This window comes from Artemia franciscana, chromosome 15 (assembly GCF_032884065.1).
Source record: "Artemia franciscana chromosome 15, ASM3288406v1, whole genome shotgun sequence".
Lineage (NCBI taxonomy): Eukaryota > Metazoa > Arthropoda > Branchiopoda > Anostraca > Artemiidae > Artemia > Artemia franciscana.
In genome coordinates this window covers 32,200,483-32,228,421 of record NC_088877.1, presented here as the reverse complement: position 1 = coordinate 32,228,421, position 27,939 = coordinate 32,200,483, and the positions used below count along the sequence as shown (strand labels likewise).

At 35.5% G+C, this 27,939-nt stretch overlaps 2 protein-coding genes across 3 annotated transcripts in view; both read left to right on the top strand.

Annotated features, from left to right (window-relative positions):
* LOC136036368 (chitooligosaccharidolytic beta-N-acetylglucosaminidase-like) overlaps window positions 1–27,939 on the top strand; it is a 579,146-nt gene that overhangs the window by 309,369 nt on the left and 241,838 nt on the right. The gene's annotated exons all lie outside the window — the stretch shown is intronic.
* On the top strand, window positions 161–27,939 carry LOC136036360 (cysteine--tRNA ligase, cytoplasmic-like). Of its 2 annotated transcripts, XR_010619715.1 has the most exons (6): window positions 161–765; window positions 5,739–5,972; window positions 11,805–11,946; window positions 17,133–17,333; window positions 19,698–19,882; window positions 21,508–21,611. XR_010619715.1 is itself a non-coding variant. In XM_065718526.1 (5 exons), exons 2-5 carry the CDS (start codon window positions 17,262–17,264, stop codon window positions 27,891–27,893), a joined length of 579 nt encoding a protein of 192 aa, XP_065574598.1. In that variant the 5' UTR covers window positions 11,807–11,946; window positions 17,133–17,261; the 3' UTR covers window positions 27,894–27,939. The 2 variants fall into 2 exon arrangements, 1 of the variants encoding a protein (XP_065574598.1); XM_065718526.1 differs by lacking the exons at window positions 161–765; window positions 5,739–5,972 and adding an exon at window positions 27,762–27,939 and having other exon boundaries at window positions 11,807–11,946; window positions 19,698–19,863; window positions 21,508–21,716.

Here is a 27,939-nt window from a genome sequence, read left to right as displayed (position 1 = left end):
TCTGTTTGTTCAACTCAATAGTAAACAAAACTCTAAAAAATGGAATTTTGATGCTAAAAGATATATAAAATTGTAATTGATTTTTAATAGTTGAGTTTTTCATAAATTTTTTAATTTTAGAATGTTTTTTTTTTTTTTGCAAACCAGTTTGAAACAAGATTTTAGTCACTGTGCAGTCTTTGTTAGATTTTACTAATGTTGCATACCGCCAAAATTATTTAATTAAATTTAGATTTATCAACAGAATATGTCCGTATTACCGCAAAAGACAACTGCGAGGAGAAAATCTTCATTTCGTAATAACAAGGAGGAGAAATTCAAGCATATGGAATGCTTAATTTTGTGATATCCTAATCTCTAAACAGTAAACTAGATTCCTTACATTTCCTAATAGTTTTCCACCAGCTCATTTCAGCAAAATCATTTGTAATGACAATACACCCTTTGCTTGGGTGGCCTGGCCTTTTCAAAAATGAAAGACAACTGCTCCCATTTTAAACTATGCACTCATAGCAGCAAATAGCAGCTATATCAGGCTAAAGGACCAATTACTACAACTTATCTTGAAGTTTTTGTGAAAGTCAACATGGAATTTGTGAGCCAGGCGAACCTTCTTGGGAATCTCCATGGGGAATGGGGCGGCCAGGATGGCATATTGAGTGCAGCGTTATGGCATCGGACATCCTCGGGGAGTCCATCGATATTCATGCTGGTGGGGAAGATTTACAGTTTCCACATCATGATAATGAGTTGGCTCAATCAGAGGTTAGTCTGTCTTTTTAAGAAATATTTTGAGCAATTGATTTAGCTCATATATCTGTCTTTCTTCCGTGATGTAGTATTTGGAGTCAATATGTAACTATTTTCAGCTTCAAATGATTATTTTTTATTAATTCTTTACATTGTATCTTCTTTTCCTCTTTTCGATTTTATTTTATCGATTTTTCTAAATGAACTGTTAATATATGACTTTCAATTTAAAAAAATGTCTAATTACCAAACATAAAAGAAAGAACCTTTTAAATTACTTGTTATTAAAAGTAATATTATCTTCCTACAGCTTCTATGTCCTCCTGACAGTAGATATTTCTGTACAATTTCAGGGTTTTACAAAAGTCAAGATCCAACTCCATGCAATAGTACTTGGTGGCTTTCAGAAGCTGCAATAGAGTTAAGGGATAGGTTGATCCCCGTAAGGATTAGGTATGTTTCTTTTCACCTGAATCGCCAGTAAAGAGAGCCGATACTGCTGTCTTCATTCCAATTCTTGACCCTCAGGCTATATGAGGAGTGAGAAAAACTTTGAATATACACGTGTGGATCAAAAGATAGGAATGGCCAAATTGTAAGGACATTGATTTCGTGTTTTGGAACTCGTGATACCGACCTGGGTTTTCGACAGAACACCTTAAATTAGGTATGCTTTCCTCAGACCATAATGCCTTTCCTCGGACCATAATTTCGTTGACCAACAAATAAACGTTCAAATGGGGATAAATCCATTTATTTATGTAGGGAGAACAGATGCAATAGTCTAGATATTTTGATCACATATGCAGCGACCATCATCACTGTATTTGTGATCCACATGCGTATATTCAAAGTTTCTCTCACTCCTCATATTGCCTGAGGGCCAATTGGATTTATCTTGTCTAAATAAATGGATCTATTCCCATTTGAACGTTTATTTGGTCGTCATAGAAAGGCATTGTGATCTGAGAAAAGCATACCTAATTTAAGGTGTTCCGTCGAAAACGGAACGTTTGGACGTTTATTTGACCTGATTTTAAGGTCTTTGTCCCTCCTCTTTTCATAATTAGGCAATGAAGCTCGTTCCCCTGCGCAAACTATCACTTAGTTTGTGCTTACGTCCTGGAAAATTTCTCTCTGAAACGCGACATTTTCGTTACCTTTCGGTATTTTATAAGTTTTACTGAACACACTGTTGTTCTTGATCAAAGTAAAATCGATTTCTCTGTCTGTATTCGGAGATAATTAGCTTAGTCTCAGTTAGTTAAAGTACTATGCAGGTATATTTTATTTAAACGTTTAATATGTAGAGGTGGTTGGGTTAGGTATTTAATGTAATGCATTCTCGGTGGCCTACTTTCCATCATTCTGTGTTGTAATTTCCATAATTTTGTTACTAAAGTATTATATTTTCGTCATCACTTGTGGTTGCTGAAGAAGTGGAGAGACGGGATGAAACTTGGTGGGAAGAATAAACACAAGTCCAAGATACGTGACTAACATAACTGGACCGGATCCGCTCTTTCTGGGGGAGTTGGGGGGGGGTATTTGGAAAAATTAGAAAAATAAAGTATTTGTAACTTGCAAACGGGTTATCATATCTTAATGAAAGTTAATATTTTGAAGGATCTTGTGCTTCAGAGCTTTATTTTAAATCCCGACCATATCTGGTGACATTGGGGGTAGTTGGTGGGGTAAACCGGAAACTGAAAATTGAGGTATGTTTATCTTACGAATGTGTGATTGGATCTTAGTGAAACTTGATATATAGAAAGTTCTTACGTCTCAGATACTCTATTTTCAATTTGAATCAGATCTGGGGACATAGGGAGCTGGAGATGGGAAACAGAAATCTTGGAAACTATATTTCTTGGAAAACGCTTAGAGTGGAGAGATTGGGATGACACTTGATGGGAAGAATAAGCACAAGTTCCAGATACGTGATTGACATAATTGGAACGGATCCGCTCGCTTCGGGGGAGTTGGGGGATTTCCAGTGCTTTGGCGAGTTTGGTGCTTATGGACGTGCTAGGACCATGAAAATTGGTAGGCTTGTCTGGGTCCTGCACAAATTGGCTTGATAACAATCGTTTTCCCGATTCGACGATCGGGGGGGGGGGGCTGGAGGAAGAGGAAAAATTTAAAGAATGAGGTATTTTTAACTTACAAATGAGTGATCAGATCTTGATGAAATTTGATATTTAGAAGGACCTCGTGTCTCAGAGCTCTTATTTTAAATCCCGACCGTACCCGGTGATATTGTGGGAGTTGGAAGGGGAAACGAGAAATCTTGGAAAACGCTTAGAGTGGAGAGATCGGAATGAAACTTGGTGGGAAGAGTAAGCACAAGTCCTAGATACATGATTGACATAACTGGACTGAATCTGCTCTCTTAGGGGGAGTTGGGGGGGGGGGGTGAGATTGGGGGAAGTAGGAGGGGGAACCCGGAAATCTTGTAAAACGCTTAAAGTGGAGAGATTGGGATGAAACTTGTGGGATAGAATAAGAAAATGTCATAGATACGTGATTGACGTAACCAGATTGGATCCGCTCTCTTTGGGGGAGTTAGGGGGGCCAGTGCTTTGGTAAGTTCGGTGCTTCTGCACGTGCTAGGATACGGAAAATGGGTTGGCATGTCCGGGGCCTGCACAAATTGTCTTGATAAAGTTGGTTTCCCCGACTCGACCATCTGGGAGGCTGAAGGGAGAGAAAAAATAGAATAGAAGAGGTATTTTTAACTTACGAGTGGGTAATCAGATCTTAATGAATTTTGATATTTAGAAGGACTTCATGTCTCAGAGGTTTATTTTAAATCCCGACCGACATTAAGCCTCTGATTTTCCTTTTAAATCAATCTATTGATTCCTAGAATTTTGCTAGAGTTCAAGCCATATGACCATTCGCAAATTAGATTGGACACAAATTTTTTCATTTCTTAAGAGGCAGCCTGTCTCGACGTGTATTGAATTTTTTTTTTATTATGGAAATTTAAACAATAATGTTAGAAAAACATCTTTTTATAAAGGCAAGGTCTTTTTATGTGCTTCTTTTTTTTTATTGGTCCCTTAAAAATTGTGACAAAAATTTATTGTGGACACTGTTTTTCCCTTTAAAAACCAAAATAAACTAAATTATATGGATTTTTAGAAGCATGAAGGGCTAAAGTAGATCAAAATAATCATCATTGCCGTTAGTGTTTTCGATATTGTAAAAACCTTGTTTATGATAACCTAACAAAGACATATTCAATACATGATTATTTTTTTCATTACAATAAATGGTCGATTAGTTTGTTCCATCCGAAATAAAGCAGTATACATGCTGTGGTACCAGACATACCTTTTGGGGGTTCGTTTTGTGTTGGCTGTTGTTTCCATGGTTATGCTGGTGTTGACTAATAATACCATGTAATTTTGGGTGGTGGTTGAAGGAGAGAATCGTTTTCTTAGCATTTTACAGACTTAGTATTCAGTCTCACCTTTGAACGATCGTTTCTTTTATGATTTTATGCTTGTGATTCGATCACCTCTTTCCTTCGTCTAATAAAATGGCTATTCATTTTATTTAAATTTTCCTTTGCGGGGTTCGTAAGGTTGTGGGTTCTTTTTTTTTTGCTATTATTATTGTTTTTAAGCATTGAAGACGGCTTAGCAGAGGTTCTGGCAAAGGTATCGACTCTTTCATTTTTCTTTTTCACTGATTGAGAATTACCCTCGTTGTTGTTGTATCTTTTTGTTTCTTCCCTTTTTTGTCATCTCGTTAAATACGATCGATGCTATCTATGGCTTATAAATATTGAGAAGTATATTGACCATATTTGTTCACTGCAAAAAATTTTTGACCAGGAGTCAAACGGTTTTATCATTAGACAAGAAATTGGAAAACGCTTTAAATGAGTCACCAAAAATACATTGAGGGAAAAGCCAAAACACAACTTGAAATAACCACAAATTTCTATTCGCAGCAGAGCTTGTCGAATGACAGGCGTGAAAAAAAAACGTAGCTCGTGGTTTTGTGAGTACCTGAAAAAAGATTTTCACCTCTTCCAACAACATAAAATTCCATGTCCCCCCCACCCTAGAAAGATCCTGGAAGTTTCAACTCGATTCTCCAGCCGTGATACAACACAGAGTAGATTAGCTCCTTACCATTTTAATGAAACCTGCTGTTTGTATAATGAGAAATGCTCGCTTGGTTTTAAGCTTCAAGTTTAATTTGGTACAGTTTTACCTCATTTTATTCATAAATGAATTAATAAGTACTTTGTTTTTATATTGGTATTTGAACAGAGAAAATCCTGAGGATATGTATAAAGTATTTTTTGAGAAAGGAGAGTTTTCAAAAACATTGGATTTGGGTGAAAATATCGACTCTGGTCACCTCTTTTGTCCTGGTATGAAGAATAGCCAAAACACGTTCAATATCTACTTTTTGCTCGGTTGAATTTTGTCTTTTTTTTCGTTTATTCTGTACTTCGAATTTTGCAAGCATTTGTTTTTTTGCACTTTTACATTTTTAATTTCTTTTTTATCGATTTACGATACTGTATTCAGAATAACAGCAATTGAAGAGCCTGTTGAGCAGGGGTGGCTTTGGCCTCTCTTGCGCCTGGGCAAAAAAATGAATTACCCTCCCCCCGGGGGGCTCCATCAACATTTTTAGGCCAAATAAAAAAATTATTTATGAACAAAGTTATTTTCAGTTTATTAATTAACTAATAAGTTATTTTTTAAGTATTTTTCAATTTATTATTTGAATTATTGTTATTTATTCTAATTTAATTATTGTTATTTGATTTTTTTTATTGATTTTGATTTATTAACTGCACCCTCTATTTAGTTTTACTTTAAGTAAATTTCTAAGTCCCAAAAAGATCACAACCGTTCAATTCTTTATTTGAAATTTTGCGTCCCTACAATTTCTTTGCCCAGGGCAACTCCCGCCCTAAAACCGCCTCCGCTTCTGAGTTTTTTTCTTCTTTTTTATAGGCTTGTTTTGGTAACGACAATTGGGTTCGTTATTTTCTCCACACTGGTCATTTGACGATTACTGGTTGTAAAATGTCCAAATCACTGAAGAACTTCATAACCATTGGTGAAGCCTTAGAGAAGCATAGTGCCAGGCAGCTCCGGTTTCTGTATTTACTGCACCACTGGAGAGATGGCTTGGACTACTCAGAGAACACAATGAACAAAGCTATGACCACTGAACGGAAATTCAAGGCAAGTATCAAACAGTTCGTGGTAACGAACTGTAGTAAGGAGTGACCCGGCTTAATAGTAATCAAAACTCTAAAATATGGAACTTTGATACCAATGGCTACATCAAAAGAATCGCATTTTAATGCTGATTTTAAATATTTAAGTTTCATCAAGTTTAGTCCTACCCATCAAAAGTTACGAGCCTGAGAAAATAGGAGGTAACACTCCTAAAAGTCATAGAATCTTAACGAAAATTACACCATCAGATTCAGTGTATGAGAGAACCCTACTGTAGAAGTTTCAAGCTCCTATCTACAAAAATGTGGAATTTTGTATGTTTTGCCAGAAGGCAGATCACAGGTGCGTGTTTATTTGTTTGTTTTTTTCCCCCAGGGGTAATCGTATCGACCCAGTTGTCCTAGAATGTTACGAGAGGGCTCATTCTAACGGAAATGAAAAGTTCTAGTGCCCTTTTTAAGTGACCAAAAAAATTGGAGGGCACCTGGGCCCCCTCCCACGCTAATTATTTTCCCAAAGTCAACGGATCAAAATTCTGAGATAGCCATTTTATTCAGTGTAGTCGAAAAACCTTATAACTGTGTCTTTGGGGACGACTTACTCCCCCACAGTCTTCGTGGGAGGGGGTACAAGTTACAAACTTTGACCAGTGCTTACATATAGTAATGGTTATTGAAAAGTGTACAGGCATTTTCAGGAGGATTTTTTGGTTGGGGGAGGGGTTGAGAAGAGGGGGATATGCTGGGGGAACTTTCCATCGAGGAATTTGTCATGGGAGAAGAAAATTTCCATGAAGGGAACGCAGGATTTACTTGCATTATTTAAAAAAAAAAACAGTGAAAAAATAAATATGAATAAGTTTTTTTCAGCTGGAAGTAAGGAGCAGCATTAAAACTTAAAACGAACAGAAATTATTACCCATATGAGGGACTAACCTCCTCATAATACCTCGCTCTTTACGCTAAAGTATTTTTAGTAATTTCAAGCATCTATTCTACGGTTTTTGTGATTCAGGGGTCATTCTTAATGAATTGGGACAAAATTTAAGCTTTAGTGTAAAGAGCGAGGTATTGAGGAGGGGGCGAATCCCCTCATATATGTAATAAAAACATGAGAATACAAAAGTTCTTTACGTAAGCTAATTTATAAGTTACGTATATCTTTTACTAATAAAAAGATTCGTAAAAATTAAAAGTTCTAGTTGCCTTTTTAATTAACCAAAAAATCGGAGGGCAACTAGGTTTCCTCCCCCGCTCTTTTTTTCTCAAAATCATTCGATCAAAATTCTGAGAAAGCCATTTAGCCAAAAAAAAATATATATACAAATTTCGTTTTAATTATTCCTCTGCGGAGACCCAAAATAAAAATGTGCATTGATTCAAAAACGTTCAGAAATTAAATAAAAAAACCAGTTTTTTTTAACTGAAAGCAAGGAGCGACGTTGAAACTTAAAACGAACAGAAATTACTTCGTATATGAAAGGGGCTGCTTCCTCATCAACGCCCCGCTCTTTATGCTAATGTTTTTTACTGTTATAAAAAGAAGAGTTGAGAGAAAAAGTCAAACTTTAGCGTAAAGAGTGGGGCGTTGATGAGGAAGCAGCCCCTCTCATATACGAAGTAACTTCTGTTCGTTTTAAGTTTTAATGTCGCTCCTTACTTTCATGAAAAAAAACTTGTTTTTTATTTAATTCTTGTTAAGAACTTCCCAAATACGAAATGTGAACTCAATACTTAGATTCTCAATAATAGTTGTTGTAAGGGTTTGTGGTACTTGGCAAATCCCCTATCGCTTAAGTTGCTCATTCATTGACGCATTGTAGAATCGATTGTTTTCTCAAGTTTCTTTCAGCTTACCGGGAGATAAGACAAAGAGAAGTGACAGAATAGATGAAAAATATAATTTGGACTATATATTCACACAATAGGTGGGAGGAAATAAAGTATTTGGACAGTTTGAAGTAAGAAAACAATTCTTACTTCATAATATGAAGAATAATTGTACCTAACACATTAGGCATGCAAACCTGCTATACTTTATCCCCCCTCCCCCTACTGTGAAAATATATAGCCCAAATTTGTTTCTAAAGTATTATATTTTTATCTTACGTGGGTATGTTTCATTAGGATTGAGCGTCAGAGAAATATATTAGAAGAATATTGGATAGGGGGTATATAATACAAGTACCGGGTATGCTTCTGAACAAACTGTGTGAAAATTGAAATCAGCCCCTCCCCCATTAGTTGTGATATCCCACATAATGATTTACTGAGGGGTACCTATTATGACTTATCTTTAATATCGCTTATCGTTCAATTTTGTCTTTAATGTTTACTTAGGCGCTAGGTTCTTTGGAAACACGACTTAATTAAAATTAATCAATTAAACTTAATTAAAATTAAGAAGAAAGAATTGAGTAGGGAACATTATCTGTCAATCAGGGCTCATTTGAAAGACTCCACTCCTTAAGATGGGTTTTCCACTTTCATTTACAAAATATAGGAAAAACTGAAAACCAAGTTGAAGTGTTTTTCTTTAAAAAAAATTAAATTTCGAAAATTTTTGTTTATTATTCAGTTCATTTATATTAAACCTAAATATGATACAACAGCTGAAAAGTGAATGAAACTAAAAAAGGTTCTGCTGAAAAAAATATAAAAAAAATGGAATATATTCATTCAAGGAAATACTAGTACATGCAGGGTAGCTATTTTATTTTTATCCTGGGAGAAGGGGAGTTAGGGGATTTCACCCTCTTCCCCGCCCGAAATTTTTTTTCCGATTCGTAGAAACGTACAAAGATGAATATAAACAAATTGTGATGCATTTTTAAAATAATTTTTGTACCCCCTCCCCTTTCTGAAAAAAAATCCTTTTGTAACAGATCCTGATAAAATCCTTTTGTCAGATTCTTGTTAGTTAGTGTATTTGCTTTCCATTCTTCAATTAATAAAATTCATTTTTAAAAAACTTATCTTAACTACAGACTGACGTTGAATTCTGACAGTTTCTATTTTTTCGTTTTTATTTTTATATTTATTTTTTTTTGTTGGTTTATATTTCTTTTTTATCTACGGTATGACCCTCACTGTCACCAAACTTTTTGCTGGTATCCTCACAAAAGAAGGCGAAAATTAACAGAACATATTGTAATATTTGCAATAGCGAAGGGTTAGATTTGTATAGAGTTAGAATAGTATCCTTAGACACTTTTTTTACTTTTGATTCGATTGTCTTTATGCGAGGTTTAAAAGAAAACAAAAAAAAATTGGCCGCCTCGAGGCATAGTGTTACTTTTATTTGCTAAAATATGTTGCTAAGTTGCAAATGTAAGGCACCATACCTTGCAACAGAAATTTGGTTAAAATATTAAGTTACCTGAAACTAAATTTAAATAAATAGTATTCTCAAACTATGGCTACTGTTAGAAATAGATGCTAATTTTTCTTGCATTGTCAATGTAGAGGTGTTTTTGGGGAAAAAGTACTAAACATAGATTAACTATGAGTCATGCATACACTGAGTGTCATTTGTCCTATTTATTTCAGCTTCCGAATGACCTTCTACAGTAATCATTTCATTGTAGATTGATCTAGTTTACGTATCGCGTGTTTATTTCAAACTCTCATTATTTTATTAATGGATCATTCCTCACCTGTCCGGTTTAGCCAGCAATTACTTGTTATGATCAGAACTTTCTACTGTGTAAAGTTCCTTATTTCCTCTTTCATTTCTTAAAGTACCAAGAACAGGGGAAACCAAATCTGATGGATTGATGAAAAAATGTCAAGAAAAGCCAAACGCTTGATGGGGGTAGTGATTTTGTCGACACTAGAGCCAATTTTCAGTGTTGTAAGTTACACATACTCTTTGGTTACCCGTTTACCCTGGTACTATTTTACCTAGTGTGCCCTAATGTAAACTATGCGCACCCTGGATATCAATATGCCCGATTTATTTTAGTAATAGCCTAGGGTAGTGTGCTAAAATTATTTGGAGAATTCCTTGCTGGGCATTGAAACTTGGTACTGTGGCAAGTTCCTTTTTTCCTTTTTCATTTTATCAAGTACCAAAGACAGAAGAAACAAAATCTGATGGCTTTGTTTTGGTGGAAACTTACGTCACCATATACATCTCAATCAGTGAATCAGATCATTTTGTTCTAGGAAAAACACTCATTGGCTACTGACAAATTACTGTTTGCGTCATAAATACTTATTATCAGTCAATATAATGTATAAGTAAAAAAAAGAAAAAAAAGTTAAATATATAGTTTTTCAAAGGTTTACATTTTACTTGGGACAAACATTCTTTCATAACGCATTTATGTTTCGCGTTTATTTCTTTCAGCTTCGGGACTGGCCCCGTGACAATCCTTGGATATTGTTTGGGGATCTAATTTGAGGGAAGAATTTCACGGTGTTTACAGGTACTCAATCAATTTTTCAAAAAATAAAAAAAAGCGGCTTTAGCCTTTTTTACTCCTGCGAAACTAAATGAGTTTTAACTAATTCAGAATATGAGCCGCGGGAAATAGTAACAAGAGCACCCTTGAGATTTTCTTCCATACGGCCTGATTGTTTCAAAGTTAAGCCAAAATGCCGTGCCGGGGCAGCATTTTCTAAAAGTGGTCTAATAAAGGTACTGTAGGTTCTTAAAAGATGGAATGATGGAACACACTAAGTTCTTTCAAAATTTTAATATTTGTAAGCTAGCGTTGCCTATCTTCACCAACTCTGCAGTGAGCACCTGCCTCTTGAAATAAGAACTGACCGTTATTCCTAGTAGTTGGTTTGTTTACTATTAGTTGTTCAGTGACAGGGGTGAAGGATCAAAATTAGTTGTAAAATTCTTAAAAGATAAAATTTTACAATTAAGTCTTTTCACATTAGTGAATGCGCTGACTCCTGTCTTACTTTTTCAGCGGTTGCTGCAGCTCTGATGGGGTAACTTTAAGCGCATATTTCCTCTAACCTTAAGTCATCGACATCCTTCCATCTGCTTTCTGTATCTGTGCCAATATTATTGGTCGTGACTAGAAAAAATTGGGTTTGAAACAGTCCCTTGAGGAACTCCTCAAAAACTAGCTATTGATCTGAGAAAACTTTCTTATGCTCTATAATTCGAAATCAGTTTGAATAAACTTAGAATAGCAGAAATCTAATTAGGATTTAAAGGAAACTACAAGAAGTTTTTTAGTTAATATATGCTTTATTAGACCAAAGCCTTTCTTAAAATATATAGTTAGCTGGCTAAATTGATCTGATTGCTTGATTAAATTATAAAAAAATCAGGAAATTGATTTAATGAAAAAGAACTTCATTTGCAGTTGTAGTTTTGCTACTAGTGGGTGCCAAAAAAAAAAAAGAAAAGAAAAAGAACATGGATGAAAAATCTGCTAAACGTATATGGCATCAAATAGCTTTAGAAGATGTGGCTGTAGTTTGAAGGTGAATTTTTTTGTGAATCCCCTGAAAGTTACTATTCAAATTGTTACAGATGAAAAGTGTTGTCGAATTCAGCGAATGAGTTTTGCCAAATTAATTGCATTGTTCAAGGTGGCAGCTCTAACAAAAATGTTATGCTGGCGTATAAATTTCATTTTTTGTTAAATAGCCAAAGGAAAAATCTTAGAAAATCGCGGTTTTCAGGTTTGAATAGACCTAAGATGGCTCCAGGTGTAAACTATGCTATATTGGACAATAATGTGTTGTTTAAAAGTTTTATGGAACAGTAAAATATTGATTAATGAATGTGAAGTTTATTTTTATTAAATTTTTCATTGAGCTTTACTTGAAGTTTACATTAGTTTTTAAACGTGAAGTTCAATTTTAGGATTTTTTCCTCGCAGTGAAATCTATACTACGACAAAAACCAGAGGACGTCATTGTTGACTATCAACCATTCACTTTGGAAGATAAGACCCTGATAGCTACATTTAGAATGAAGAAAGAAGCAGTGCATGCTGCTTTGTGTGGTAAGAATATTTCATTTCACTAGCCAGGAAAATAATTCATTAATTTTATTGTCATCTATTTGTTTTTTTCTTTTCTGACTTTTTGACAAAGTTTTTACTCATCATATTTTTTATATATATTTTCATTAATTTTATTGTGATCTATTTACTTTTTATTTTTGACTTTTTTACTAGTGCTTGTTTGATGTAAAATATAAATTCGGCAACCATGCTGTCATAGAAATTTTTAAAATAAAATTCTATTTTATTCTATTTATTTACGTGTAAGTGACGACAGCTGTGAAAAAGCTGAAAAATGGACGTGCACCTGGAGTCGATGGGATCACGGCAGAAATGCTGAAAGTGTCCCTTCGAGCCTGCATATTCGTATGGACTGCTCTTCTAGTGGCTACCTGGAACAACGAAAAAGTCCCAAAAGATTGGACCAGAGGTATACTGGTCAAACTCTTCAAGAAAGGCGATGCACAAATTTGTGACAATTGGAGGGGCATCAATTTGACGTCTGTGCCTAGTAAAATACTAGCCTCAGTAATACTACAACGCCTAAGAGCAGCCCTAGACTCACATCTCAGGGAAGAGCAACATGGGTTCCGACCTGGTAGGTCTTGCTCTGATCTTATTTTCATTCTTAGACTGATGGTGGAAGAGTCCAGAGAATGGAACAAAAAGCTGTACCTGCTCTTCATTGATTTTGAAAAGGCGTTCGATTCTGTTGACCGAGACACTTTATGGAAGATTTTGAAATATTACGGAGTACCTGATAAACCAGTCAAAATGATAATCGCATTATATGAGGATGGTGAATGCTGTGTACGCACAGAAAATGGGGACACGCGTTTCTTCAAGATAATGTCTGGCGTCAAACAAGGGTGTGTCCTATCCCCGTTTCTGTTTGTCATTGTAATGGACTATATTCTACGGCAGTCTTCAGGCATTGGAGTGAAGATCAGCAGCCGACAGATCTCTGATCTGGACTTCGCAGATGACGTTGTTCTTCTTGAAGAAGCAAAACTGCGATTGCAGCTGCTACTCGACGCCATAGACGAAAAGGCCGAGAAAATGGGACTTGCAGTAAATGTCAGTAAAACAAAGAGTATGGCCACATCTGACTCCCCACTCATATTAAAATGCAAAAATAAAACTATTGAACAGGTCAAGGAATTTAATTATCTCGGGAGTTGGATTGAATACGATGGTGAAATAGCCAACGAAATCAAGAGGAAAATTGGACAAGCGACATCGGCTTTTAGCAAGTTGAAACCAGTCTGGCGCAGTAGTAAATACTCTATGCGCTTGAAGCTCCGCCTCCTGAATAGCAATGTGATGTCCATCCTCCTCTATGCTAGTGAATGCTGGAAACTAAACACCCAGCTAGAGAAACGTGTCCTAGCCTTTGAGAACATGTGCCTTAGGAGAATCCTGAACATATCGTGGCAGGAAAAGGTCACCAACATAGAAGTGCGCCGACGAACCGGTCAGCCATTAGTTACTGACCTTCTGAAACGTAGGAGATGGACATACCTTGGCCACGTCCTCCGTATGCCAGAGGATCGACTCCCAAATACAGTATATGATTGGCGTCCCGAGGGGAGGCGAAAAAGAGGTCGACCAAGACACACCTTACGACGACAGTACGACCGAGACCTGAGAAATGCGGAGTTGTCTCTTCAACCACAGTGGGAGGATGTCACGGCAGCAGCTCAGCTCCGAGATGTCTGGCGAGGTTTCGTAGACGCCCTATGAGCCACCCCTGGCTCTGGAGGATCTAAGGTAAGGTAAGGATTTACGTGTAACCAAACTTTGATGGGTTTTTTTTCGTTTCTTCAACAATAAGACATTTATTTGACTTTTTTACTAGTGCTTGCTTGACATAAAATTCAAATTCGGCAACCATGCTGTCATAGAAATTTTTAAGATAAAATTCTATTTATTTACGTGTAACCAAAGTTTGATTGTCTTTTCTTCAACAATAAGACATTAATTTGCCTGAAACAGGCGTAAAAAAAAAGAAACTAAAAATAGATATTACAAGTCTATTCAGTATTCTCTGTTTTCCAGTTCCTTTAGGCATCCACTTAAAAATTAAATCAACATTTATTTTTTATTGTCTAAAAACAATACGTCCACTCTGGGGATGTACTATAATGTTTAGATTATTGGCCTTTATAATAAGACGTATCAAGGTTACTGTTCTTAGAACCTAAGCACAGACAAACAAATGCTTGTTGCAGAAAGGGGCTGCTTGCTGTGCTTCGCCGGACTACCATGTAATTAAATTTGTTTTTTTAGATAGGTTAATGCATGGAAATACATGAAATGTATTAAGAGTATCATAAGTGCATGAAATGAAAATTCACGGAGCATTAAATAAATTGTAAGACCTGTCGTCATCGCTTTTACTATAAGTTCTTAAAGTAGCGTTCACAAAAATATTGAGACGGTCATGTATGGCCATTTGGATGTCTAGACGCAAACAATGCTTTTTACTAAATTTATTTAGATTATGAGAATGTTTCTTTAAAAAATAATGTATAATAATGTAGCAACCGAATTTTTTTGTAATCTTTCGGGGAATAATAAAAAAAAAATGTAAACATTAGGTAATTTATATATCAAAAATAATATAGCTTGTAGGAAAGATTTGGATTATCACAAAAATTTGTCCTTACGGGGATTCGATACCTTGAAGGATTGCCCAACATTTATAGAATTTGTATAACTTTTTCCGTTTTGTGCCGAAGAAAAAAAAATATCCCATTTCAATGACACTTACATTATTAGAAAGTGTGAATATTTTGATATAAAGGATCAATTTTCTTTTTCAAGTTTAGGAAAGGGCATTCCCTAACATTTTCTAGCATGCCTTCTAGGAAAACGCTAGGAATCAGCGTAAAAGAAATACTATTTGAGGAATTTGGCAGCATTAGGATTTCCCTGTGAAGACACCGCCTTTGATTGAAGATATTGCCGACAAAGGTGACCTAAAATCATTAGGATTTCCCTGTGATAACACCGCCTTTTATTGAAGATCTTGCCAAAAAAGGTGACCTAAAATAAAATTGCCTTTTAAGAGCTCAATTAATATCATTTTGAAAGAAAAGGCATTAAACCACTAAAATACTGGAATTTAGACAGACACGCACACATCCATGCATAACGGACGTAACAATATAAATTACTTGTATTTCCGCCACACATATGGAGCTTTATTATGCGCCTTGGTGAAGTGCAAAAGTATAGTGAAGTTTTTTTTTTACTAAAGAAAATAAATTTTAGGGAGAATAAGTTATCAATTAGTAATAGATTAATTGGAGACAAAACTGGTTATCACTTTAGGTAATTGTAACTAAGTTGTATGATGCCAGCTTCTTTTTTGTATACTGTGTAATCATGATAATAATTTATTTATGCCCGCTCATACAAAAAAAGAAAAGAAAAGGGGAGTGGTAAAAAAGAAAAGAAAAACAAGAACGCTTCAACAACAAAGAATAAAAACAAACCTCAACTTCTTCACAGAAACTCACAGATAGGCAATGATCACAGAATGACAGATAGGCAATAGACAGTGTAAAAACAATGATTTAATTCCGCTTTTCTCGACATTTCCTTCAGAGGACATCACAATGCCAATCGGGTCCCCCGTTTTTGGGATCTTAGAACGAATGCGTTTCCTTTACTGAATAAGTAATAACTTCAAATAATTGCAGTAAACAGACAGTAGTTTCAGTTTCTCAGTTTGAGTGAAGCGATCCCCGGCGACTCATGAAGCAGGTGAGGGAGATCAACTGCTACTGCTGCAAAAACGTTCATGTTCAGGTTAAACTTCAAAGAGACTTGCTATGGCTTGATCGATTACCTTTCATAATTTTATCAATTATCAATATGCGTGGACTTTTAATATCCTGTCCATGCGTTATTTTCTGATACATCATACATTTTTTAGAATTAATTTTGTTTGTTCAAACGTCACATATAAATTTTCACTGCTTTGCTGCTTACCCGCCAACGATAAAGTTACAAAAAATCAGACTCTTAGTGCGTTAACACATTAACTAACACGTAAACTAGTGTTTTAATATATAATGCGTTATTAAAGTGTTGCAAGAGCAACACTTTGGTTTTGTTTCCTCGCTTCGATTAAACACTGAAGTTGTTATTGTGTAAGGATCTAGAAATAAATACTAGGTACACCAACTCACAAAAGTTGAAAACTCCTCATTGCAATTAGCAAAAATTGCAAACCCCTCATCGCTGAAGTTGATTATAGCTTAACAGCCAATTATTACTTACACTTCCCCTACATGTCTTACCGCTGGAACCCAATTGGTCTTACCATCAAATTCACTGGAAATAAATAATAGGTACACCAGCTAGCAAAAGCTGCGAACCCCTCATTGCCGAAGATGATTCTGAGCTAACAGCCGTCTGTTGCTTAAAATTTCATGTATGTCTCACACTTGGTATTGGCCTATTTTTGGTTTCAGTGTGTACCTTACTACTGAAGTTGTCAACCCCTTTAAACTTTCAAACTGATATATCTCATGAAGGAATTTTTCTGCGATAAAATGGATGACGTATTCTTTGATTAGCTCATCAAGAGCTATCGACTGCCGTCGCCAAAAAAAATCTATCTGTCTTAGTTCAAAAGTTGACTTTCTTGCCGTAGGCCAAGTTAGAAAGGACCGAAGGATATACTCTAATTTCTTTAGCAATTTCTTAAGCTTTTAAAGCTTAAGAGGTACGTCTGATGCCATTTATCTACCGCAATCCCAAGTGCAAAAAAACGAATGATAAACTCAGCTGAAATCACAAACAGAAATGGGTAGAAGCAATAGATTTTGGCCCCAGGCAAGAGTCCTACGAAGCTTTCTAAAATGCAGTCATATTCATCAATCCAACCTAAGTTCCACACTTTCTGTAAAAACTGCAGAGGTTACACCCTTACCACTTTCTAGGAATAAGCTGAAATCGGGATGCTAGGAACAAAAAAAAACGACAAAACCAAAGTGTTGCTCTCGCAACGCAAATAGTAACTCCAGTTCCATTTGGAACTTATTTCCAAATGGAGTTAGGAAAAATATTTATATGCTTTGACTATGGTGCAACATATTTTTTTTGCTATGTATATGTATATATGTATATGCATAACTGTATTTTGTTTATTTTTTTTTTACCTTGTCTTTCAGATAATATCAACACCCGAAGTGCAATTGACACAATGCAGGAATTAGTCAGCGACGTTTATATTTATTTAGAAAAACAGAAAGTAGCTAATAGAGAAGTTTTAAAAAAACATCGCCGTTTTCATCACACACATGTTTCAAGTGTTTGGAGTTATACCCAAAGATGAATCTATAGGATTTCCAACCGAAACCTCCTCAGCAACAGTAAGTATTTTGTAGCCTATTAATTGCCTATTATGCAGCCTATTATTATGCTATATCAATGTTAACCTTTTATTAGCCTATTAGTATATTGTAGCCTATTTAGCCTTTTAATACATATTATTGGCACTTGCAACGTCTACTAGACTTGAATAACGTCAAATTTTCACTTATTGATGGATTATCCCAAAGTTCTTGGGAGATGTAGAGGTCAGCGCTAAAAAAAAGCACTTACCGCACCAAAGTAGCCCCTCCAGTATTTTTGCAGTAATTTTTTTACGAAAACCAATATTACTTACAAAAATTAAATAACTCAGCACCTCATTAACAGGATAGGAGTATTCTACGTGTATTACAGTTCCTCGCAATTATTATTTTTTTTTTCGTTGAAAAAAATAGTTGGAATAGAGAAGGTTTAGGATGGCTCTGTGGAGATTGGTTCTGCTCAAAGGCTACTCCACATGAAAGTTAGAAGTTTGAGAGAGCTGTATCTGTCTTGGCTTTTTCTACAAGTAGCCATGACTTAATGCCCACAACTACTTGATTTTGTGGACATCAAGTCATGGCTAATTTTAGAAAAAGTCAAGCCCTTTTTAGGATTGTGCATAAATGATGTCAGTTCATTTTTTGATAAATAAGTCTTATCTATCATCCGTCCATACTTCGTTCCTAGGGCAGAACTAAGGTAGATAGTCATAAAACAAAGGGATGAAAGATTGGATTGATTTTGAGCTGACGCGTAATGCACAATATCGACTGGACTTGTATGCAAAATCTGAGACTGTATTTGCATGGACTCACAGGCGAACCAGTGAAACCGAAGCCTAAATAGGCTTGGCCGCTTGTAGTCTAACCCATCACACCTGTATTACTCCAGTATTTTTGTTAAATCTTTTGAAAGGAAAACCTCTGATTGATGTAAGTACTTACTTCCAAAAACTTTTCCTCCGTTAGCAACAGAGGAGACTGGGGGAAATGGTTGAAACTCTTTCTAAAGAAGGTTTCTGGTGGCTCTGATGGTATGACCATTTCTCAAAGTCTGTTCCACATGGCAGTTAGTGATTTGAGGGAGTTGTCTTATTCACGATTTTAAAAGAACGAAGAGATTTTTCCTAGAAATTGCTCAAGGATAATTCTACAAAAACTTGTTGATGAAGCGCTAAATAATTTTGCAAATCTTGGTGATGGTTGGTGATCTTGGTGATGAAGCGCTTAATGTCACTCTTTGAGAATGAAGTGGCTGGACTCTCCTTTCAGTAGGATTGGAAACTTCTCCTTTCAGTAAGCTTCTCCTTCTCCTAGGACTTCTCCCTTCAGTAAGCTTGAGCATAGCCTCCCGGTGGATGAAAACCTCCCTTAGAATAAATTTTTATAATGATCTTCTAAGTGGGTTACAATAAAGCTGGACAGACGACTTTAGGATAAAATGAGATTTGAAATAACTTTAACATTCGGAGATAATGGGGATACCCTGAAGATGGCATGTGATTGTGTGTTACTGAAAGCGTTTTAATTCCCTTTACTCTATATTTCTTTTGTTTATGGTGGTTGTTCTGTGCAGTGCATCCACAATCATCGAATTTTTGAGTATTTTTTTGTTTCAGCGAATTTCACTGCTTTCTGTCTGTGATATTTGTTTTAGGCAGTGCTTGCTCTATTCTGAATTTTTCAGTATTTCTTCCTCGAGAAGGCGCTGTTATGCTCCAAACAGTTTGAAGTAAAGTTAACACGAAATACCATAATTATAAAAAAAACCTTTTCCAATCTGGTTTCGTTCTGACAGATTGAGAATACCTGTACCCAACAAGTATCTCTTTTGCCAAGTTTTATCCATAGAAACCCTTTTCCAAGGTAAGTAAAACCTTCGGTAAGACAGTATCCAGGGGGGGGGGGGGGGTCTTACCGGGTTTGAAGCTCCCCCTCCAAAAACACGTCACAAAAATGCATAAAAACAAATTTTGATTCTTAACTTAGGTTTTTTTGTAATCTCATCCCCCCTCCCCAAAAAACATCCCTCAACCCGATAAAATCTTGGATACACCCTTGCCTTCTGGTTCTAGACTGGAACAAAGCTGAGTAAAATCAATGGTTTCAAAAGACGGTATTCCCTCTTTCTCTCAATTTTATCTTTAATTGTTTATAGTAAGATCCCCCCCCCCTGTTAGAATTTGATTTTTTTCAGAGGTTCGGTAAATTTTGTAACAACTAAGGTAAAAAGACAGTATAAAATAATATGCCTGGCGGAGAATAAATTAGAGAACAAGGATTCGGGAAGCAATTATAGATTGACACAATAGAAAATTTAGTTTCAGTATGTTGTTACTTTACGCTGTTTGTTCAAAAAGTGATTGTTTTGTATTGTCTTAGAGTGAAGAGCAGCTCTACCCTTACTTGAAAGCTTTCGCTCAATTTCGGGAAGAAGTTAGGAAATCGGCCAAGGAAATTCGTAATCATGATCTCCTCAACGTTTGTGATAAAGTCCGTGATGAAATCTTACCAGAACTTGGAGTTAGACTGGAAGATAAAGAAAGTGGTGAGTTTTCAATTTTGGGGTAGTTTCTTTTTATGCTACTTTTGTTTTAGGCATACATGTGACTAATAAGTGGAAGTTTTAACTATAATTTGACATATCTTCGCTATGCAACAAAAACCTCGTATCAATGCTTTCTTTTTTATTCAAGAAAATAGTCTAAAGCATTTCTACAGGGATTACTACGATGGAAATATTAGATCCTGGCACGTACACAGGGGGAGAGGGGGCTTCGGGCCCGGCCCTCCCACTCAAAATTTTGTGAAATGTTTAATTTCCCCATGGTTTCTTGGGATTTCTGGCAAAAGTAGGACATTTATTAACAATATAGATACATGTGTGAAGCATTTTTGGGGGGGATTTTACAGCATGCAATAAACCGGTCAAGTCACTGCCCAATTATTAACCCATTTTCTGGCTAAATTTTCACCCTCTTTGAAGTAATTAGCAATTGTACTGTTATTTTTTCGTAAAGAGAGTTTGCTTTCCACAGCAAAAAAGAATTATCCTTGATATTAGGGCGTTTATCCCCCTTTTCAGGATAAAGTACAGATTTTAATGGATAAATTTTAGAAATTATCATTTTTCATTAAAATCTAACTTTTTACAATTGAAAAACTACCCCCACAGCACCCATATTACACTGTTGACCCCAAAATTTCACTTTCAGTGGGATATAATAGATTAATCACTGGTTCTAAATCGCTATGAACATAACCTGAGGCTGAAACGTACTTTTGATGCTTCAGTCTTCTTCCCCCCATTCGCTACAATACTACAGATTAAAGTTAATCTGTATTTTCCGATATATGTGCTTTTTGCATGATTAAATAAAAAAAAAGCGCTACTTTATATCTGCTGTTTCGAAGGTTTTGCGCCCCCTCCCCCCAAAAAAATTCCTGCGTACGTACCTGATTAGATTCAAAGGTATTAATTTTTTTATTATGTTTATTATTATTGCTCACTGTATAGTGTATATACTTGAAATTACTGCAGATATATTTTATTTTTATTTGTATTTTGCATTATATTTTCATCTCTACTGGCAAGCAGTAAAATTAAATATGGAAATTATTAAATAAGAACAACATAATATAAGCGCCTTTTTCCGTAGGGGATGTTATCTCCACTCCCCCTCCGCTTTAGTTAAGCCTTATCCGGTCATAGTACCGGCTTTGTTTTCTGTTTAATTGGTTGTGTTAATCGACCTGTATTTAGCTTGTATGGTTTTTAGGTTACCAGAATTCAAAGAAGAAAATGCCTTAATGACTCGACAAAGCAAACATTTTGTGGCAATTTCTTTAATCTAGAGATTTCTGAAGTTCTTGAAATATGGATAAACGCATGAATCTATAAAAGTTTGCATCGAAAAGCTTTAACAAGTCAATAGTTATCCAGAAAAAGTATTAAAAAAAGATAAAGTAAACGTTTTGTGGCAATTTTGTTAGTATAGAGACCTCTGGACTTGTGGAAATCTGAAAAAAACAACAACAAAAAACAGGAAAATTATATTATTGATTCCATCTCTTTGTGGGTACTTGGAACAAAATATCTATTAATGCTTGCAAAATTTTACTGCCAACCCATGAGGATTTCTCTAATCCATCTTTCTCTGGAATCCACTCAATTTAGATTATTGGATTTTAGGTAAATTTATAATAAAGATTGAATCGCCTGAAACTCTCATTAAAGAAAGAGATGTTAAAAGGGCAGAAGAAGAAAAAAAACGACAAGAGAAGGAGAGAAAGAAGGCTGAAGCTGCTGCGAAGGAAGCGGAAAAAGCTGCTCTTCAAGCTATCCCTCCCGGTGACCTTTTTAGAAATGAGACAGATAAATATTCGCAGTTTGACGACCAGGTAGTTCTTTAAAATATGCATGATAGGAATTTCTTAGTTAAGCTTTATAAGACTAGACGTTTCTCTCCATCCCCTCCCCCGCAATATGGGGTATATTAAATTAGATGAGTCTTTTGTCTAACCTAACCATATCTCTTTGTTTTGATAATGGTTTAAACAAGTGTTTCAACTGTGTCAAGTAACACAATTATTTGTTGGAAATCATTAACATAATCTTGAAAAAATAATCGTTGTGGAAGTTTTGATGTTGAACTATAATTGAATTATGTTAAAATTTTGGGTATATATCTTCAACATATAATTGGAGTAAAATATATATGAAGTATAATAGGCTATAATGATATTGTTTTTCGCCAGTTTTTTTCTATGCTGCCAATTTTTTTTTATTGAGTGGAGGTGATAAGTGTCTACCCTTGACGGTTTTTATGACGGTTTATTGATAAGACATTATATTTTGGAAACCCGCGTGTTATTCTTGCATGGGGCCAAAGGGGTGGTTTTGTTTGACCATGAGCTAAAGCCTAAGATTTATGAGCTGAAGGGGGGGGGGGGCGGAAGTCTGTGTCACAGAGAACTAATTGGAGTTTTTTGTCAATTTTTCGTTTCTTTGACCCATTTTGTTTTTGTTTAAGAGTTCAAAACTCTGTTTTAACGGGCAAGCTCCTTTTTAACAAAACCAGTTTTCATTCAAAATTATAATAAAATGAAAGAATGCTTAAGATGTTAGACCCTCTCCTAGTCCCTGTGTTCAAATATTGTCCTAAAGTAATGAATGGGAAATTTTACAGAAAGGAGGAGAATCGATATCGAGAAATACAGACATTGAGAAAGGAGCATTTTCCTAGGGTTCCATAAGTGGAACCCTATCTTTGCTATCTTTGCTACCAATAATTTTTTTTATGGTTCCAGTTAAGTTTGCAATTTCTGTTTCTGTGTTTTGGACTGAGGAAAACTATCAAATAACCGTCGTAGAATCTAATATTCACTTTATATTAAATTTAATATTAATACTCATTTTGTTAATATTTAATTATATTATATTAATTATATATAATTATATTATTTAATCATGTTAATATCTAATGTTCACTAATATTCTAAGCTTTTTATATGCTTTATTCTTTACTTAAAAACTTAAAAACTCTACTTAAAACTTAGACCTCTACTTTTACTTCAAGTAGTTAATTAGCTTAAGTTAATTTATTGATTTTTCACAGTTAAGCTTTAAAACTTTAAATCCTGCTTAAAAGTCTTTTTAAACTTTACCTGTAAACTTAAAAAAATTGTTTCTTTTTTTATTCAAACTCTTAAATTTCCAAAACAGAAGAGTTTGTTATAACGCTGAGCAAAAATCGTTGATGATCTGATCAAATTATCTTGATCTGACCAGTTATTTTTTAACAAAAATTTGTTCACGATTTGCACCATTTTGATCTTAGTTTTAGTTTTCTGTGTATATGATCTTATTTTTTTCGAATAACAATCTGTTTTGTGCCATTTTGAAAATTGCGAGGGGCTGACTACTTTTTTGCGCGGATTATGCGAAACCAAGATATGTTCTGATTCTCTGCAAAAGCACGTTTGTTTCTGACTCGCTGCGACAATGAGCCCGCTGCAATTTTTTTCAAAGTTTAGCTGCTCTTATATTTTCCTCTTCCTGCTTCCTTTATAGCAGAAAGAAAAACCTGATTCACTTTGTTTGAAGCGAAAAGGTATCTAGATTTTTTTTGTCACCATTCGACTTTAAACTTATGGGGTATAAACCTATGGGTTAATGGGACATAAGAATGATGACTTTCAAGGATCCGCCTCCTTTATAGGAGTTTGCATGAAAGTACTCAAATTTGCTGAAAACTTATGAGATAAGCACCTTAAGACAAGAGGGCGAACTTTCAGAGGCATACGCTGCTTCCTACCCCCCATCAACCACACCAACCTTCCTTTCGAAACTGCTTGGATTTGATTGGAGTTTGGTAGGCAGGAAAACAGGGCCGAAGAAATTTCAGACCAATAGTAATTACTTATGGCCTATAATAATAATAATAATTTGTTTATAACCCATATCATGACAAGTTATGGCACTTGTGAAGTAACAAAAAGAAAATGAAATACACTACAAGTAAAATACACTACAAATAGAAAAAACACTACGCTTTTATGAGATTAACCGAACAGACGGACCAAAGGATGATGAGGCGATAAACGATAAAAAGCTGATTCCGACAACCTTCTCTGCAGGAGGGCCAACTTTGCACTTATATCAGGGACATCAAACTTATGAATTATCTTCCCATTGCTATACCATGGGGGAGATAAAGTAAAAATTTACAATATCTGAAATAAAAAGTCCGAATCTGATTAACATCTTTTTTCTTTAGAAGGGGATAAAGACCAGAAAGATAAAGGATAGAATGATCACAGAATGTAGCATATAGTCTACCGAGTGCACGTCTATTATACTTCCCTCGATTAGCAACTATCTTTGAATAGCCTATTTGAATTTTCTTTTGAACATCACGAACAGCGCACTGCCGTAGGCAAGAAATTGAATTCGTAACAGTAATACCCAACCACCGAAAGGCGGAAACAAAGGGTATGAAAAAACCGCGACAAGCTAAGGGAGCATTAGAGGAAGTCGGACCATTAAAAACTTGAAATTCACATTTCTCAACATTAAGAGAAGGACCAATATTAGAAAATAGACGTGAAAATTTTGAGACCATAAACGAGAGATCTTGCTTATTTTTACACAAAAGTAAAAGGTCATATGCATAAGCAAGATAAGAAACATCTGATAGTCCAATAAAATAATTTGATCTAATTTCATCTAAAATACCAGAAATGCACATTTTGAATATACTAGGTGATAAAACCCCTCCCTGCTTGACACCTCGACGTAAACGGACAAACGGAGATCCAGATTTAATTATTCGGAGGAAAGAATTCTCATACCAAAAACGAAGAAGAAAAATGATTGAAAGATTTACACCATTATCAAAAAGGGGAAAAAAAAGCTTGACTGTGAACTACATTGTCAAAAGCTTAGAAAGGTCCAAAGTACACATATAAAGTGGCGACCCCTCAGCCATGCTATTCTTAAGGGCGGAAGAACGAAACGAGAGGAGAGTATTAGATGCGAGTGCCTGCTATTTTTGATTATTTTGATTTAAGAATGAGGCAAATTATTATGAGCATGGTTTGAAATAGACAGCTGCTGAATTCATTTTCAGGAGCAAAGGGTTGCATATATGTTCTAGTTATTTTACATTTATTCTTTTCTGATACATACAAGGGTAGAATTCAATCTCATAGCCACAAAGACAAGTGATGGGTGACAGAATGCATTAGACTTATATAATTTGGGCTATATATTTGCACTTTGGGGGGGGGGATAAAGTAATGGGACATCATAAAGTTTGAAAACAATTCTTACTTAATAATATGCAGCATAATTTTTGTCTGCAAGAAAACACAATTTGGTTGCAGACCCGCTACATTTTACTCCTCCCTCCTCCCCCCCCCCCTAATGTGCAAAGATATAGCCCAAATTTAGATCAGGAACCTGAGTGTGTTTGCTGTAATACGTAAGTACCTCTAACTGTTCACCTAGGAAATTTAAACAAGCAGGCTTAGAGCCCTGAACCCTCCCTTTCTCTTCTCCATGAAATCCTCAATCAAATACATAAAATCGATACATATGTGTTATCGCGACCACACAGAAGAACTGAAGTTAGGTCAATAGTAATAAAACATATCAAAATATAATGAAAAAATAATTCTTTAGTAACAAAATTATGGGAACTACAACAGAGAATTATGAAAAGGAGGCCACTCAGAACGCATTATATTAAACATCTATCATAACCTAGCCTAACCAACTCTATATATTAAATATTTAAAATATACCCATATAGTAGTTTATCTTACTCAGGCTAAGGTAATTCTCTCAGAAAAACACAGAGAAACCGGTTTCAAAGGCATCAAACTTCTTTAGTGGGGTCGGGATAACGCGTAAGTCGGCTACAATAAACCTTCTACAGAGGTGGATTTTGCATGATTTGAAAAATGATAAGAAATTAAATCCATACAAGATTTCTCTTAAATGAAAGTATAGACAATTTTCAAGCATAATTGTCCGCAGGACGTTTTCTGGGGGATTTTTCAGCGAGGATTGCATTATCCAAAGGTATTTTAAGCAGGAGGAACTTTCCAATTAGGAATTTTGTCAAATGGGTTTTATCTCCTAAGGAGGACTTCCGTGGAGGGGTGGGGGGCTAGAAGGGGCGCAATATTGTTCTGCATTATTTGAAAATGACGAGAAATTAATTAAAAACTGTTTTTTTTTTTTTTTTTTTTTACAAAAATAAGGAGCGACATCAAAAATTAAGACGAACGTAAGTTGAATAAGACGAACATACATGAGCGCTCATAAGCTGAGTTTTAGGAGGATGGGGCTATGAAAAACACTACATCCTTGAATATCCGTATAAATTTTATTATTCTCATTAGAGAGCACCTTATTGTACAAACACACGATTTTCCCTTTAAAAACGTAAAATATAAATGACAAGGGTGTCCTCCTGCTTCCCCCTCCTTATGGGCGGCCATGCTTACATAAGAGATGCTGTCTGTTTTTTTTGGAAAAGTTGGGTATTTCCGTATTAGCCAGTACACACAAGTGAAGTTAGGTTAATCCTAATGAAATATACAAAAAATTGTTGAAAATATAATACTTTAATAACAAAATTACGGAAACTACAACATAAAATTATGTAAAGTGGGCCTTACAGAACGCAGTATATTAAATACCTGGCCTAACCCAACCATTATAAAACTGAGAATTGATCACCCAATATAACCATTTCTTTGTCAATACAAAATCGTCTTCCCACAGTCGATAGGTTGATCGCTCTAAATAAAAACTAAAATATGTCAAAAGAAACACACCCCGCGTGGCACAAAGTTTGTCATACGTGGCATGGTATGACGGAAGGGTGCCATGTGTGGCTGAAAAAGCGACACTCCAGGGTGTACAGTAGGTGACGGAGAGTGAGTGACCCTTTCATAATCGGCATTGATCTGCCGAACCTCCTTTCAAGAAAAACGTAGCAGACGGTTTTTGGCACTCATCTCAGAAGGTTTAAAATGCAAGACACGATCTTTAGGCACGGCAGTTGTGATTCATTGTTTTTCTAGTCAATCCCTATCTTCATGGAGTCCTCTCATCGTGTCAAATGAAACAACCAAAAAAGGAAGGTATTCTAGATGGTAGTTGGCCAGAGACTAGAAAATCAACGCATTGTATGTGAAATATTATAAGTTTTAACTGAAAAGGGCTTCCGGGACTTAGTCGGAAAGGATTTGAAATATATCCGTTGGGACAAAAACAGTTTTTTTTTTTGTCCTGTGGTGGCGCAGCGGGCTTGATATTAGCTTCGTAATGATGCTTCCCAGAGTTTGAACTCAGCTGTAGCACCACACTGGCCAACACTAGGACTTTAGTGGTCAAGAAGTGTTGGTAATCCAATGCATACATACATCTGTTTTTTCATCATGGTCTTATTTAGCCAAAAATGTCAGAAAATGGAAGTTTATACTGCCATTCTTCCGCAAATTGAATTTTTGTACTCTAACAAAGTGGGTTTTTTTTTAAGGTAGGTGGTGCGGAGACCGGTTGTACTCGGATGGGGATTGGTGAGTGGAATCTAGTGAATATACTTCATATTTATTTATATTTTGTTTTTTCCGAAATAACGCGCCATTGAGACCTTTGGAATATTTTTGTTTATAAATGGAAGTATATTGGTATTAAAAGGCACTTTGAACTTGAATTTTAATGCGGCACTAAGTTGCTAAATTGTAGCACTTGGTATCCTCGAGTGATACCACTCAAAAATAAATAGCGAAATCCTGATCATTTGTGACTTCTTTCTAGTCATCTGTTAGGATTGAGCCACCCAATTGTCAATTGTTAGGAAGTTTAACTAGGCAAGTGTGGCTTGAGATTTAGTATAGCCATATATTAACAAATAAAACTATTTTCAGGGACTTCCGACTCATGACGCTGAAGGGAAAGAGATCTCCAAAGGACTAAAGAAGAAACTATTAAAGAAATATGAAAGCCAAGCGAAAGTTTATCAGGATTATTTGCAGTCAAAGACAAAGGGAAATACCTAAATATTGTGCTCATTAAATTCGGTTAATTAAATTATTTCAAATTCTG